The 15,535-nt window shown below is 49.3% G+C and overlaps 1 protein-coding gene across 10 annotated transcripts in view; it reads left to right on the top strand.

Moving 5' to 3' along the window:
* The window catches only part of PIK3R5 (phosphoinositide-3-kinase regulatory subunit 5), a 70,825-nt gene that overhangs the window by 30,938 nt on the left and 24,352 nt on the right, over positions 1–15,535 (top strand). For 4 of the 10 annotated variants that reach the window (XM_041772443.1, XM_041772438.1, XM_041772433.1 and 1 more), the window contains exons 3-5: positions 10,692–11,562; positions 12,014–12,312; positions 14,055–14,155. In XM_041772443.1, coding sequence (XP_041628377.1) covers positions 12,210–12,312; positions 14,055–14,155 — 204 coding nt within the window. In that variant the 5' untranslated portion in view covers positions 10,692–11,562; positions 12,014–12,209. Of the gene's footprint in view, positions 1–3,229; positions 3,333–10,691; positions 11,563–12,013; positions 12,313–14,054; positions 14,156–15,535 lie in introns of those variants that run through there. The other 6 variants (XM_041772437.1, XM_041772441.1, XM_041772442.1 and 3 more) reach the window with 6 other exon arrangements.

The raw sequence follows: 15,535 nt of genomic DNA, 5'->3' as shown, positions 1-15,535 counted from the left end.
ACATTTTTTATTTTTAAGTAATCTCTATGCCCAACGTGGGGCTTGAACTCATGACCCCGAGATCAAGAGTCGCATACTCTACTGACTGAGCCAGCCAGGCACCCCTTTTTAGACGTAGATATAGGACTTTATTTTATTTTTAAAGATTTTATTTATTCATGAGAGAGTCAGAGGCAGAGACATAGGCAGAGAGAGAAGCAGGCTCCCTGCCACTTGTTAACACTGGGTGCTTGAAATGTGATATAATGTAGACAAAGTTGGACTCTTGAATTCTCCTCCCAAATTCTCCTCTCCCCAAACTTCCCCATGTCAGTGAATGTGATCCACTGATCTCCATTAACAAAGGAGACAGAGGCAATCAAGCATCCAGAAAGGGGGCACATCCACATGAAGGCCAAACTTTAATCAGCCATGATGCAAGCCCCACCCACCTTCCATAGAGATCTCAGCCAGAACTGAAGCCTGGACTTCCCAGATCCGCTTACCTCTGATTTAGACATGATGCCGAATACTGGTTTTCATGTTAAATACTGATTTTCGGTGCAGACTGTGAGTTCTTCTGTGTCTCTCTCAGTGTGTTTGGTAAGCCTGGGGAGGAATGCATCAGCTCCTCCTGCCCTAATGTCACAGAATAGCCCCTCAGAGTTCTAGGGAGTTCTAGACGGGGCTAACTGGGACTCTCGAAATCAGTTGTCTGTTTCATAAAAAGTTGTAAAAACCACACCTGGCTGAGTATCAGGACGAGTTTCTGATTTCAGTTCCGTCCACAAACCTTGATGATTTCTTTTCTTGTTAGAGAAGTTTCTCTTGCACCAATAAGCCTTATTAATGAATGGGATGGAAAAGGGAGGAGGTGAGAGCTTTTTCTGAAATAATTGGCAAGAGTTTAAAGAGAAGGAGGCTGACAGAGATAGATGTGCCAGTGCTGGAGAGCAATCACCTGCCGATGGATTGATGGAGAGAAAATGGGCGTGCTGAGTGGCTTTCACTCTGGGAGGGAGGCAGAGAGGACAGAAGGAAGGGATAAGGAATGAGCCAATCTGTGCCTAATCTCTCCCGATGGTAAAGCATCTGGAAATCACAGTGCTCCATACAATCTTCCCTAAACTGTGAAATATTCACTCTGTCTTACAAACTGGGCATGATTCTGCCAGGAACGAGCCACCTGTAATGAAGCCGTCTTTTGCCATGTCCAGGAAAGCCAGAAAGCTGCCTGTGTACATGCGTAATCGGCCTTTCTTGAGGTTTTTTTTTTTTTGGCATTTATGTTTATCTGTTGTTTTGTTATGGTGCAGGCATTTGCTGGCAAACAGGACAGGCAGGATTAAAATAGTTTCTGGTGCCAGGCGCCCAGGGTCTAGCCTGGGAGTTTACAACTTGGTAAATTCCTATCGTCTAAAAAAAAAATTTCCTGTCGTCTTTCTCTTATTCCCCATCTTGGCAGTCATTTCGGTTTGCCTGTCTCGTGGTCCCCTTTATTGCAGAGATGCTAAGTTGCTAGGGCATGCCAAGGAAGACCATAAATCATCTGCCAACTGAGAGAGCACTCTAGGCCTCACTCTTCTCATCTGTAAAATGGGGACAAGAACGTGTCTACCTCCTACAAATTCAGTGAATTAATTCATAGAAAGAGCCTAGAACAGTGCCCTGGCACAGAGTAAGCCCTCAATTAGCACTAGCTGCTGTTACTATAATTACCATATGCAAAGGCAGCATCGTGCATCCTGTTTTCGTCTCTGCATTCTTCCAAATGATTACCTGGGTTCAAACGACTCGGACCATCCTGCCTATGCCCTTGCTCATGGTGCAACCTCGGGAAAGTCATGTAGCCACTAGGACGTTCCTCATCCTTCTCCGTTCAGAGTTTTACAAGGTTGCTCGAGTAAGCGAAGGCTTTATCTGTGTTTCCATGGTGGTTCTCCCTTTGCATGCACGTCTGCTTCACCCTGCCCCCTTCCTGCTCCGTGCACCCCCTCTAACCATCACTGCTGTTTATTACCTTTCCTCACTGTCACTCCTCGGTGGCCCTGGCAGCCTTCTAATGTCCCCTAGCCACTGCCACTGTCGTAGATGCATCTGTTTGCTAGATGTCCCTCCAGAAATCTTATATCTTGAAGAGTAAGCTAGGACGCAGGACATGAGATATCCTCCCCCATAGAGAATGAATTCTCACCGCCAGTGAGAACCCGGGCAGCTTGTGTGTGAGATGTCTTCCCCAGAAGCTTCACGTAATAACACAGAGGCGCAGCCACATGCTCAACACGCGGAGTGTCTGGAAAGCAGTAGGGATGACTTCCTGTGAACGTGCACAGGGAAGAACTGGGGGACTTTGAGAGGCGGCCCGATTCCAGATTGCTTCCAGCTTAGGTCATAGATGCTGTGAGTGCAGGGACTGGGCCAGAAGAATGGGTGACTGTCCCTGATCTGCAAGAAATGTGGATAAACTATGATTATGTCATCAGGGACGATGGTCATTAAACTAGGCTCTCAGTGAAAGTGCCCAGCATAATATCTGACAGAGACCAGCTACTCCCCTGTAGGCGGCCTGTCTGCCTGCCTGCCCTCCTTCCCTCCATCCGGTTGTCTAGGCTCAGACTTAGAACTGGGGCAACTGGGTGGCTCAGGGGTTGAGCACCTGCCTTCGGCTCAGGTTGTGATCCTGGGGTCCTGGGATCGAGTCCCGTACCCGGCTCCCTGCAGGGAGCCTGCTTCTCCCTCTGCCTGTGTCTCTGCCTCTCTCTCGGTGTCTCCCATGAATAAATTTTTAAAAATTACAGAGAATTGACATTCCTATGTGCTACTGCAGAGATGTCAATCAGTTATTTCTTTATTCCTTTTTCAAAGTTGTGGTGGAGTACACATGACGTAAAATCTGCCATCCTAGTGGTGCATAAGTGGTGCACTTCAGTAGTGTGAAGCACAGTCACAGTGTTGCGCAAAACTAGAACTCCACACCCAATGTCCATCCCCCAGCCCCACAACCACCATCCAGCAACTTGTCCCTGTGAATTTCCCTCCTCTGGGTACCTTGAGTACGTGCAGGATCTTTCTTTTTGCCGCTGCCTTATTTCACGCAGCACAGTGATCACAAGGTTCATCCGTGTCGGAGCATGTGACAGGATTTCCTTAATTTTTAAGGCCAATAAAGACCCTATCTGTGTACATACTGCCTCATGTGTATCCCTTCGCCTGCCCATGGACATGGGTTTCCTCCTGCCTTTTGGCCGTTGTGAAGATGATGCCATGAATGTGGACGTACGAGACCTATTCAAGTCCCTGCTTTCAGTTCTTCTGGATATATAGACTCAGAAGTGGAATTGCTGGATCATTTGGTAATTCTATTTTTAATTTTTGGGGAAATCACCAGCACCATTTCATATCCCCAGCAACAGGGCACAAGGGTTCCCATTTCTCTCATCCTTACTAACACTTCTTTTTTGTTTTGTTTTGTTTATGACAGCCGCCTTAATGGGTGTGAAGTGGTATCTCATTGTGTTTTTTTATTTAAAGATGTTTTTATTTATTTGAGAGAGGAAGAGGGAGAGCATGCACAAATGGGGGGTGGGGAGGCGCAGAGGGAGAGGGAGAAGCAGACACCCCCCTAGCAGCCCCCCTGCACACTGAGCAGGGAGCCTGACAGACATGGGGCTCAATCCCAGGACCCTGAGATCATGACCTGAGCCAAAGGCAGATGCTTAACCGGCTGAGCCACCCAGGCGCCCCTCTCATTGTGGTTTTGATTTGCATTTCCCTGTTGATTAGTGATGTTGAGCATCTTCTCACGTGCTCTTGGCCATCTATAGGTCTTCTTTGGAGCAATGTTTATTCAAATCCTTTGTCCATTTTTCAAATTGTTTGCTGTTCTTGAGTCATAGGAGTTCATTATATATTCTGGATATTGACTCCTTATCAGGTATATGATTGGCAAATATTTTCTACCACTCTCTAGGTTACCTTTTTACTCTATTGACTGTGATGTGCAGAATTTTAGATTTTGACGTAAGTCCACCTTATCTGTTTTTATTGTGTTGCCTGTGCTTCTGGTGTCATAGCCAAGAAGTCACTGACAAATCTGGTGTGAGGAAGTCTTTCTCTTATGTTTTCTTCTGAGAATTTTATCATTGAAGCTCTTTACATTGAGGTTCTGATCCATTTTGAATCAATTCTTTGATATTGAATATTCCTATCTCATAAGAGGATATGTATTTCCATTTATTTGCCTTCGTTTGTGTCCCTCAAAAGTTTTATTTCATTAAAATGTTGCATGTAGTTTTTAAAGATTTTATTTATTTGTTCATGAGAGACACACAGAGGCAGAGACACAGGCAGAGGGAGAAGCAGACTCCTTGAGGGGAGCCTGATGTGGGACTCGGTCCCAGGACCCCAGGATCACGCCCTGAGCCCAAGGCAGACACTCAACCACTGAGCCACCCAGGTGTCCCAAAATCTGGCATATTTTCAAAGCTTATTTTTCTCTTACTATTTTTTCTTGCTATTATGGGAGAGGTCTTTTTTTCCAATGCAATTTCTGTTTTTTATTCATATAAACTGAACAATATTAATTTCTATCTTGTACCAAATTTCTGTCTTTGTACCACACCACCGTACCTTCGTGGTACTCATTTTTTTTTTGTTGATTATTTTGGGTTGCTATAAATATTTTGAAGGTGAAAAAATATGAATTATGCGAACTCTTTAATTGGCAAAGGTAGAATTCATCGAGAGCCTCAATGAATGAAATGAGATGACATATAAAGTCACATAGAGAGACATAAACTATCTTACACGCTCATCCTGAAGTTACTTGAAATGCTCCAGCTGAGCAAGAAATGAATCAAAATAAAGAACTCATAACTACGGGTGACATAGTATAAAAATAAGGAAACAAACAAAAAAATAAACAGCAAGCAACGAAGTAAATCAAACTTAAAGCTGCTGCCCCCCCAACACTGCCATTTTCATAGTTATTTACATTTCCTGTGAACATCAACAAGAATTATTTAAAGAATTGTGATATAGTATAAAAATATCTAATACAAACCCAATCTAGATCCGTATTTTAAAAGAAAATGTAATTTTACAACATTTAGATGAAGAGTGGGACTTAAAATTATAGGCTCAGAAAGAATTTTTTTAATTATGTAGAAATCCTAGACTTAGATCCTTGCTAAAAAAATTTTAAGTCTTGGGACTCCTGGGTGGCTCAGCAGTTGAGCATCTGCCTTCAGCTCAGGACGTGACCCCGGGGTCTTGGGATCGAGTCCTGCATCGGGCTCCCCGCAGGGAGGCTGCTTCTCCGTCTGCCTGTGTCTCTGCCTCTCTCTCTGGGTTTCTTGTGAATAAATAAATACAATCTTTAAAACAAAATTTAAATTTGCATTTAAATGAATGATAGTGTCAGAAAGCCTAAATTCACAGTGTTGACACATGAAGGAGTTGAAAAACTGATAACTCCAGAAGAAAAGTAGAAAAAAAATCCAGAAATAAGCTTCAGGTGAGGAGCCAATGTCTCACTGATGGGCAGCAGGGATTGGTGTCCACCTAGGCAAGAGGGTGCCGTGACTCCCCTGGGTTCTAGGTTCAGATCTAGCAATAAACTTACCACTTTCCAATGTGAGCAAGGCTTCACCGCCCAGAGCCTCCATGGAATGGGAAGTTTGCACTACCTGGTCTCCAGAATGCTTTCCTTCTCATCTAGTCTAGTATGTGTGTGTCTTTGAGAAAAATAGAAAACATTACTTTTCAAGCCTGACTGTGTCAGAATCACCCAGGGAGGGTTTATTTCTTGGCCCAGGCTCAAAGCTCTCTGGACTTTGGCCATGGAATTGTTTGTGTGAGGAAAGCACGCTGATAGCTAATAGACAGCATTTACTGAATGCTTATTATGTGCCAAGCACTTTTAAGAAACATTTTCCATTAATTTATATTCTGGTGTCTCTTCAGCTCGTGTAAGGTTTTCTCCTTTTGCTAAGCATTTTCCATGAACTCATTGTATTCAGCCTTGAGCTCTAGTAGACCTCCAGAACACACCTGCTGTGCCCTGTCCTTTTAGGTGATAGACACAAACGCAAACCAGGCACCTACTTTTTATGGTCACATTTTCCCATAGGTGTCATCAACATATTCCAAAATACCCTCACTACTGGCTTCTAGATTGCCATCAAAATGAAAACACAGTTTAGCTATTTTCACATAGAGCTCTCAGAGACCCTCCAAGAGCCCCAGAGATTCTCCACCCCAGTTGAGAACCATTGGATTGGGGGGGAGGCAGCTAACCCTGCATGGGCCCACCCACCAGTAACTAGGAACTCTGACCATCCATGACATGGGGACTTGAAACATGGTCATAAAGGACAGCAAAGCATTGAACAACCAACTGGAAGGCTATTCAAAGGCTATGCAGGGCTCTCCAAAGGGTCTTAGAACCATGTAGACCATACACCCAGCTTCCCCTAACGTTAGCAACTCACGTGACTTGGTGCAGTTACCAAAACCAGGATGTGATCCTTGGTACAATACTCCTCACTACACTGTGCACCTTCCTTGGATTTTAGCCATCTCTCCCTGACCCCTACAACCCCCAATGTCTTCTTTTAGTTCCAGAATCCCATCCAGGATCCCACATTGTATCTAGTTTTTATGTCTCCTCAGTTTCTCCTATCTGTGGCAGTTCCTCAGTCTTTCTTTATCTTTTATGACCTTGACGTTCATTCTGGTGAGAATTGGCCAGTTATGTTACAGAATGTTTTCTCATGGTTCGATTGTGGTTGTACTCTCTTGGTAAGAATCCTGCAGAAGTGCATCATAGCAGGGGATACATGATCCTGACATCTTATTATTGGTAATATTGGCTCTGATCATGAGGTTAGTGTGGTGCTGGGTTTCTCCACTGTGCAGTTATTATTTTTCCCTTGTAATCAATTAATCTCTTGGAAGAAACACTCAATGACTGCAAATATCCTGTCTCCTCTCAGATTCTCATCCACAGATTTTAACATCCATCCTGAGGACAGCTATTGCTGTGGTATTTTGGCCTCATGGTGATTTTGTATTTCTCTCATTCTATCCACCTTTATTAACTGCTATTCTTTCATAAAGAAGATCTGTTCCTTCTCTTCCGTTTGTTTTTTCCTTCCATTTATAACATTCCTTCCATTTATAACCAATAAACTCATGGGTATTTATTTCATCCTACAAATTATAATCCAACACTTTCATGATTTATTTTGTTATTAAAATTGTCCTGGCTTTGGCCATTGGGAGCTCCTTCAAGCTGGCTCCCATATCCTTCTGACACCCTTGTCCCTTTTCAAGGAATGACTTATTTTCTGGCACTATAAGATGTTCCAGGCTCATCTTATATATTTCCAGCGCCGGTCCTGGAATCAACCATTTCTGTGAGGAGCCCTGGTTCCTATGAGTGGAGAATGGTCCTTAGAAATGAAGACCTGGCACTAGGTGTGCTCATTGCTACTGGGATGTCATTTCCTGGCTCTCCGGGCCTAGCGAGAAAAAATATATATGCATTTTAATGCAAGCATACACACAACTTTTTTAGTTTTGTGTGTATCTCTATGTAAATACATTAAAAACCACGAGTTCATGCTGATTTCTCCAATGCCAGTCCAACAAGGCGGTTCATTCTAGATTTCCCACATTCCTTATTTATAATGTCTTTCTCCAACAGTGAGAAGCTGGCTCTCATTACCTGTGATATATTTACTTATTTGCTTAGTTGTAGCAAGCACACAAGTCTCTGGATCCCTATGACATACAGATTTAATAATTAGAAAATAGTGTTTGCATATAGTTCTTTTTGTCTTTAGCCTTACGTTATCCAGTCAAAATACTATTTTCCAAAGTTCCTCTGCTTAATTCTTTCACTTCCCATCCCTTTAAATATGGTTATGTGACTCATTGGGTGAATTTGTTTGTATTTTTGTCACACACACAACACACCCCCTGCACCTTAAATCCTAGTTGATTTAAGTTATGGTGTGACTTGAGTTACATACTTGGGGTATGTAAAATCTTGCTATGGTTCTGAGTGTCAAAGGGATACATAAAATTAGCTCCAAAGGAGCGTTGCCCGTCCTCATCACCCCCATCTCATTCCCCTCTCCTTCTCACCCCTTTTTTACCTCAGTATCTTTGGTTTCAGGTGTATCTTTCCTGCTTTGATGGTGAGAAATTTTAAAATTAGGTCATAGTAGAGGTTCTGCCTTGGAAGAGTCTCATGGAGGAGAGTGGGCCAGGGACGGGAAGTCAAACCACAGGGGATGGTAGGAAGGGGCAGAGGGAGGAGTGACGCAGGGCCAAAGCTGGTGGTGATGAGGGTCAGCCTCTCTTTTTCCCACCTGTGGAGCTGAGGCTTCAAAGCATGGGCCTAGAATATTCCAGAACATCAGGGAAGCTGTGCGGGAGCCTGCCAGAGTCTGGAGGTACATGCTTCTCCTCCTGTGACATGTAGGCCGTAGGCCCACTACCTCTGCCATTCCACAAGGTTTGAGAAATCCCTGAGTAAAGAAGCCTCCAGTCCCTGTCCCCCTGGGGGGGCTGCCCCAAGGAAGCTGGATCCAGGCTGACCTTTGACTAGTTCTGTACCTTTGGGAAGATGACCTTGTTTTGCATCATGGGCTCAGGTCAGCATGTGAAGAGGAGGTCTCCCTTTGTGCCCTCTGGGGTCACCGCCCCCCTCAACTGCAGTTCTCCCTGCTGTGCTCAGGGTCCCCAGTAAGGACTCACCCTTACTGGCTCAGGAAGAGGAACTTGGAGGTGGCGGCAAAGCCCAGCTGTCCGATATTTCAACACGACCCCACCATGGGGGAGGGGCATTCCCATTCCGGGCAGCAGCTGGAATTTCACAACAGATGCTCCTCTCAGCAAGGTGGCCCCGGGCAGCCAGGCCTCGCCTGCCAAGTCTTTCTGAAATCATCCTTGGGGAGGGAGGGAGTGCCACCTTCTTCCCCCTTCATCTCCACCCCAAAGCCACTGGGGGTTCTGCTGACAAGTCACAAGAAACGGCTGACGACTGACTCATCCCACAGAAATGCCAGAGGTCCAGGTGGTGAACCACGGTGTGCAGGGCTAACCCTAGGACAGGTTAGCTGAGGATCTGGACTGGGCTCCCACCTCCCTTTGGTTCCCAAGGCCCAGTGCCTTGGGCAGGTCCTGCTTGGGGCCAACTCAGATGGTGTCAGGATGCCAGGGGGGCTGGAACAGCGGGAGCCTTGCCCAGTGCCCAGTGCCTCTGGCCCATCCATGGAGAAGGCCCTGATGGTCTTCAATGAATAGCCAGGGACACTGAGGCCAAGAGATGGGAGGCTCAGAGGCCTGGAGGAGGAGAGGAGTATGGGCCAGCAGGTGTGGGAGGGGTGCTGCGAAGCCTGCTCATAGTTGCCCCAGGATGCCGTGTGTTGACCTCCTAAGAACAGGGGGTACAACAGAAGCAGTGTTGGCTGAAATGTTCATTTGCATCTTGTGTTTACAGTGGGACGCAATAGGGCGGGTGACTCATTCCTGCCCTGTGACACAACCCCGTTGTCCCTTGCAGCAGGGGCTGGGTGGAGGAGACTTTCAACCCAGTTGGTGTGGCTCAGCCCTTGCCCAGGCTAGAGACCGCCCAGTTCAGCCACTAGAGTGCCTCTGTGGGTCCTGATCCCCTCTCTGGAGGGCAGGCAGCTGGTGTAGACAGGCATGGTGGGCTCAAGGTCGTAGCAACTGAGAAGGTAGGTCTCTTGAAGCAAGATCATGTTACAGTTTATTGAGTCTGTGGTCTTAGGGGTGAAAACACCAACTGGTGGTGTTGTCCTGGTAACTGGCATCTGACTGTGTCTGGTTAAGACCAGACTCCCTGGGTTTGGTCCTGGCTTTGCCACTTCTTCGCTGTGTGACCTCAGGTGGAGGGGAACTCCTCTCTGCCACAGATTACCCTGTCCCCTTCCATCCAGTTTCTCCCAGAGGTGACCCATCCTTCAGCCTCTTACTGCTGATGATCCCTCACCCCGCTAGAATGACCCCTCCAGGGTCAAGTGTCAACCAAACAGCTGTAGTCCAGCTTATGTGGCTAATTCCCACTCCTCCCTTTCCGCACAAGGAGTTCATATGTCCTCCTCCGGCACTGGGCCTGCATGCTGTTGCCCACTCTGCTCTTGCTCTCAATCCTACCATGGCTCCCGGTTAGCACGGGAGCAAGTGTGCTGGCTGTGGAGAGTATTGTGACCCAAAATGGCAGCATCCCCCAGCTGGCAGGCATTGGGTCTGAATAGGGGACTCTCTTAAAGCACCCCCCCCCCCTTGGCTTTGGGAGAGAAGGGAGAGCCCTCTGGAATGCTTGACAAGCTCTCATGTCTTCCCCAGTCTTCTCGTCTCGGTGGGGGTGGGTGGGCAGCTGGCTGAGTGGGGATGGACACCTGCCAGCGAGGCCCCCACCCCTGCCAGCCCACCGTGACTCTTAGAACATTAGCAGGTGGATCCTTGAGCACCTTCTGTCCTCAGAGTTGGGCCTTGGCTGCAATTTGGGAACACAGATGTTGTCCTGCTTGATACCGTTGTCTGGTTACAGCTGTGTGGGCTCTCCCAGCGGGATGCCCACCCCTGGGCTGCCCCTTACCGTCTCGGGGTCTCAGCTGCCCCTTCTGGGAAATGAAGCACTTGAAGGGGTGGGGGGCTAACCTCTGAGCTCCCTCCAGGAACCCACGCTGGGGCTAACACGGAGAAATCAGCCTGCGGGGCAGAGGGGGCCCCTTGATGCCATCTGGACCAACCGTCCATGCCCCAAATTCATCTTTTTGAAGGAGCCTGATCTCCTGGCTCTTCCAGCAGGTGGTTATAGCTCCGAGTCTAGAAAGGCTAAGCTGGGGAGGGTCTCATTTGGGGGCTGCCGCCGAAGGCAGGTGGCCGAGGCCTTATCACAAGGGTCCATTCCCAGGATGCGTGTCCATGCTGCACACTGGCACGTCCAGGCAAGGCATGGGCCCAGAAGCCTCTGACACCAAGGAGCATGGCGGGGGACATCACTGAAGCGGGGTGATGCCAGACAGCTTACAAAGGGCTTGCAGTTCCTCCCAGGCTGGGGAAGTAGGAGGATTTGCCTACGTGGGGTCTCCCGGAGCCCAGGCTTCCAGTCATGCCGCTGGGGCGACGCTAGGATGTCCCAGTTTTGCATGTCATTTGCATGGCTCAGCCCAGGGCTCCATGCTTCTGCTTCTGGTTTCCGGGACTGTCCCCGGTTCCACGGAGCTGGACTGTTGCTTCCTTGGCATCCCTCCAGGACCTGGCGCGACGGGGCCAGTGGCAGGGCCTGCCCGGGGCAGGGGCGGACGCGGGAGCGGGCGAGTGTCCCCGGGGCCTGGAGCGGGCTGGCTTTCGTGCCTTGGGAGCACATGGGGCACACAGCCGCTCTGGCATTCTCCCCAACAGCCCTCTGGGGTCAGTACTGTGTTATCCCCATTTCCCAGAGGAGTAGACTGAGGCTCGGAAAAGAACACTTGCTGGAAGTCACACTGCTCACCACGATCGGAGTCACGCTCCGAGTCCGAGTCTGTCGCCGGCAGAAGCCAGGTTTGTCCACGGTGCTGAACCATGTACCCCGGGAGCCCCCACATGTTGCTAAGAAGCTGGGCTGGCCTGGTGGCAGCTCTCAGAGCGCGGCACCTCTCCTGGCTCCCCAGCTGGTGCCACAGCTTTTCCTAACGCCCCTTCCCCGCGGCCCTCCGGGTCCCTCCTTGGTAGGACAAGGGGGGAGCGGACCACACGAGGTCTTTGATGCCTAGGGACACTGCCAGCCCTCGAGGAAAAGGAAGACGGGTGGCAAGAGTGGAGGGGAGGGCAGAGAAGGAGCAGGTGCCCGAGGCCTGGGCATCCAAGCCGAGGGCGAGGTGGGATGGGCATGGGGGCTGTGTGAAGGCCTGGAGCACCCGGCCGACCTGGTGCAGCCTTCTCCCTGCCCATCCCTGGGCCTGGGGCTTCAGAAAAATCCTCCCTCTCCTGGTGATGCTGAGTTTTCCCACAGAGCCCTGCTGCCTGCTGCCGTCTGCCTGCTGCCCGGGCCCTCGCAGGGACCCCGTCACCTGGCAGCCTCCGCGACTACAGGGCTGACTGCGCCGGGGCCGTGTGCTCCACGAGGCCAGCTGCTCCCCGAGCCCAGGGCTGTCCAGGCTGACCGGCGTCTGTCCCCTGCACTCCCCGCCTGCAGGCGATGACTCAGGATGCAGCCAGGGGCCACGACGTGCACGGAGGACCGCATCCAGCATGCCCTGGAGCGCTGCCTACATGGGCTCAGCCTCAGCCGCTGCTCTACCTCCTGGTCCGGTAGGTTTCGGGGGAGCGGGGAGCAGGGCTGGGGCACAGGGCACCCAACAACGCCCAGGGGCTGGCAGCTTTGGGTTCCATCCCCTGAGTACGTGACTGTGCAAGACCCCACCCGGGCAGGCCTCCCGCGGGCACAGCACCTGCTGGCGGGTGGGCGGGCCCTCAACGTGGAGTCCTTTGTCTCTTGTCCCCTGACTTCTTCCTCCTCCTCATGGCTGAGTCTCTCTCTCTTTGCCAGAAGCACAACTCCTCAGAGAAGGTATCAATCCTGCTTAGAAACCCCACAATGGCTGATTCCAGAAGAACAGCTAGGAACCCATAGATAGCTCTCCCCAGAATTCTGTTTACCTGGTTTTTAGTTCCTTCCAGAGCCGCACCCCCTATTTTCCCCTGTAGGACAGCAGGGAATCTCAACCGAGCTTCAGGGAGCAGGAGGCTTCCGTGTGATGTGTTCCCTGGGACTGAGAAACAGGCTCATCTGCAGGGCTGGAGCGATTGTCTCTCTGAAGACTGGTGCCTACTTGTAATAATTTCTCAGGCTTATAAGATGTTTCACATCCCATATCTCACTCGCCTCCCTAAGTAGTCCAGGAGATAGCTAGCCACGGCTCCTTGAACATACGTGGTGCCTTCCTACCACAGGACCTTTGCACTTGCTGCCTGCAATTCTTCCCTCAGAAGGGGCACATAGCTGGCTCCTTCTCATGCAAGTCTCAGCCCACGTGTCCCCTCCTCCGAGAGGCTTTCCTTGCTTTTTGGGATTAAACAGATCTGGATTAAAACCATCTCTCACTGGCTGCTGCCACCTCATGCAAGTCATTTAACCTCTCAGGACCCTACCTGCCTTGTAAAGTCAAGAGTAGAGTAGCAACAGAGTAGTGACAGCAGGAGGCACTGGTTGGGAGACTCAGGGGAGTGTGTGTGAGCACCTAGCACCTTACTGACACACAGTGGGTAGTCAGTCAATGGTAGTTTGCTTCCTGCCTGGGTTTTGACGGAGCCTAAGCATGTAGAATTGAGGGCGGCCATCGGTATGTAAGAGAAGACAAAAATATCTGACTTTGGCCAGTTTTACAAAAACCTGTGTCCACACGAAACTCCTGGCCAGTTCACTTCCACCCCAAATGCTCTCACGTGCACTACTCACATGTGTGTGTGCACACGCACGCACACACAGGCCTCCATGACCACCCCGCTAGTTTCTAAGGGCTTCCCCTTACTGGCTGCAGGGAAATGGAGACCAACAAAGTGAGAAAGTCTGGGAAAGTTCTAGAAGGACAAAGTACCCACTCTGGCTTCCAGAAGACAGACAGATGTGGCTTCCCCCTGCCTGGGCTCCCCGGCCAGGCAGTCCTGGAAAGTCCCACAGGCAGGCAGACACCTGGGCTTGCTTCCTGGGGCAGAGCTTGCTGTGGCTCCTATGCTTGTTCTCCAGCACTCTCTGCCCCTGCCCTCCTTCAGGCACCGTGCAGGTTCCGGCACCCCCCGTAGGAAGCCAGGGCAAGAGGTGGTTGTGGAAGACCCGTGGCCTCGAACGGGGATCGGGCCCATCTCTATATCTCTTGAGCCCACTCTCTGCAGGAATCAGAAACTTGTCTTGATGAGGCATGACAGTGTTGACGGCTGATCTAGAGGGTTCTCAGACTCCTACCTTGGAAAAGAGGGCCCCTGTGTAGCCCCGGGGACTCCCACCCCCCGCCCCAGACCTACACTGAACGCTCACCTGTCCTCTGACTTTCCAGCTGGCCTGTGTCTCAACTGCTGGAGCCTGCAGGAGCTGGTCAGCAGGGACCCTGGCCACTTCCTCATCCTCCTGGAGCAGATCCTGCAGAAAACCCGAGAGGTGAGGGCCGGCCAGGGCTTGAGGAGTCAAGGGGAAAGGTCCCCGTGGAGCATCAGTTCTGGGGTGCCCGCTCCAGCGTGGAGCTTAGTAAAGGCACTGGGACCCCCCACCCTGAGTTTTCTGTACTAGTGGTGCTTGTGGATTGAAGGTTTCTATGGAGGGCTTGCGGTCCTTTCAATAACAAGATGAGGATTCGTGAGATTCCTGAGCTAGGGTTCTGAGTTTAAGCTGCCTTTTAAAAAATTTTTTAAAAATTTTTTAGAGAGAGTGCAAACAAACACAAGCAGGGGGAGGGATGGGGAGAGAGAGAGAGAGAGAGAGAGAGAATCTTAAGCAGGTTCCACACCCAGCACAGAGCCTGATGCCAGGCTCGATCTCATGACCCTGAGATCATGACCTGAGCCAAAATCAAGAGTCAGATGCTCAACAAACTGAGCCACCCCGATGCCCCATTTAAGCCATTTCTTGAGACAGACATGGCTTGTAAGTCTAGGTATTGATTAGAGAGGAGGGAGGAAGCTCTCTCCCATATTCCTTTTCTTAAAAAGACCCATAAAAATTGACACAGAAGAGAAAATGGATTAGAAAGGTAAACTGAGACCCTGCTAATGGCAGGTCCATAAGAAATAGACTTTTATGACCTTCTAAGAAGAAGGGTGTGTCTAAGGCTCAGCTGGGCTGGGATTCCAGAACACCTGTAAGTCCCTAAAGAGGATGCTGGGTCTTTTGTAAAGAATTCTCTTCTTAAGTGGTTTTTATTTTTTTCCTTTTTAAAAAATACATGATGAGTTGGAAAACATGTGACTTTCTCAGCTGTCCCTGGAAAGTCTTGGTTTATCAAGATGCTCACCACCGTTTACCGGGTACTGTTATAACCCGATCACAAGCAGACCAACTCAGAAGAGCTAAACTGCCTCTGGAGTGTTTAACTCATAAATGCAAATATCAACTACCGTGTAACAATAGGGGAGGGTTTGTAGAAGAGACCTGAGCAGCAGGTGTATCAGACACATGATCTGTTCAGGGTAAAGAGAAGGAGAATTCTCCATTTGAGCCTGCAGAGCACAGCACAGATGGTGGGGATTTCTCTGTCTCTTCAGCCCCCATGAATTCCAGGATGGGCTGAGACTTGTAGCATTTTGGCCAAAGAATTCTGAAAAAAACGTGTGTATCTAGTGTGGTGGGTGTGTCAAAGAGATGATGCATCAGGGAACAAATAGAATTTGTAAGCCAATATGGAAAAAATGTTGCCTCGGTTATAATAAAACAAATGCAAATCAAAACCATAATGAGACAGTTTTTGCCTAGCAAATTTGCAAAAATAAATAAATAAATAAATAACAAGAAATGCAGGGAAGGGTAGAGTGAAACCAGTGCTTT

This window comes from Vulpes lagopus, chromosome 10, assembly GCF_018345385.1.
Source record: "Vulpes lagopus strain Blue_001 chromosome 10, ASM1834538v1, whole genome shotgun sequence".
Classification (NCBI taxonomy): Eukaryota; Metazoa; Chordata; class Mammalia; order Carnivora; family Canidae; genus Vulpes; species Vulpes lagopus.
Note: the sequence above shows the minus strand (reverse complement) of the source record. Positions and strands in the feature narration are given on the sequence as shown.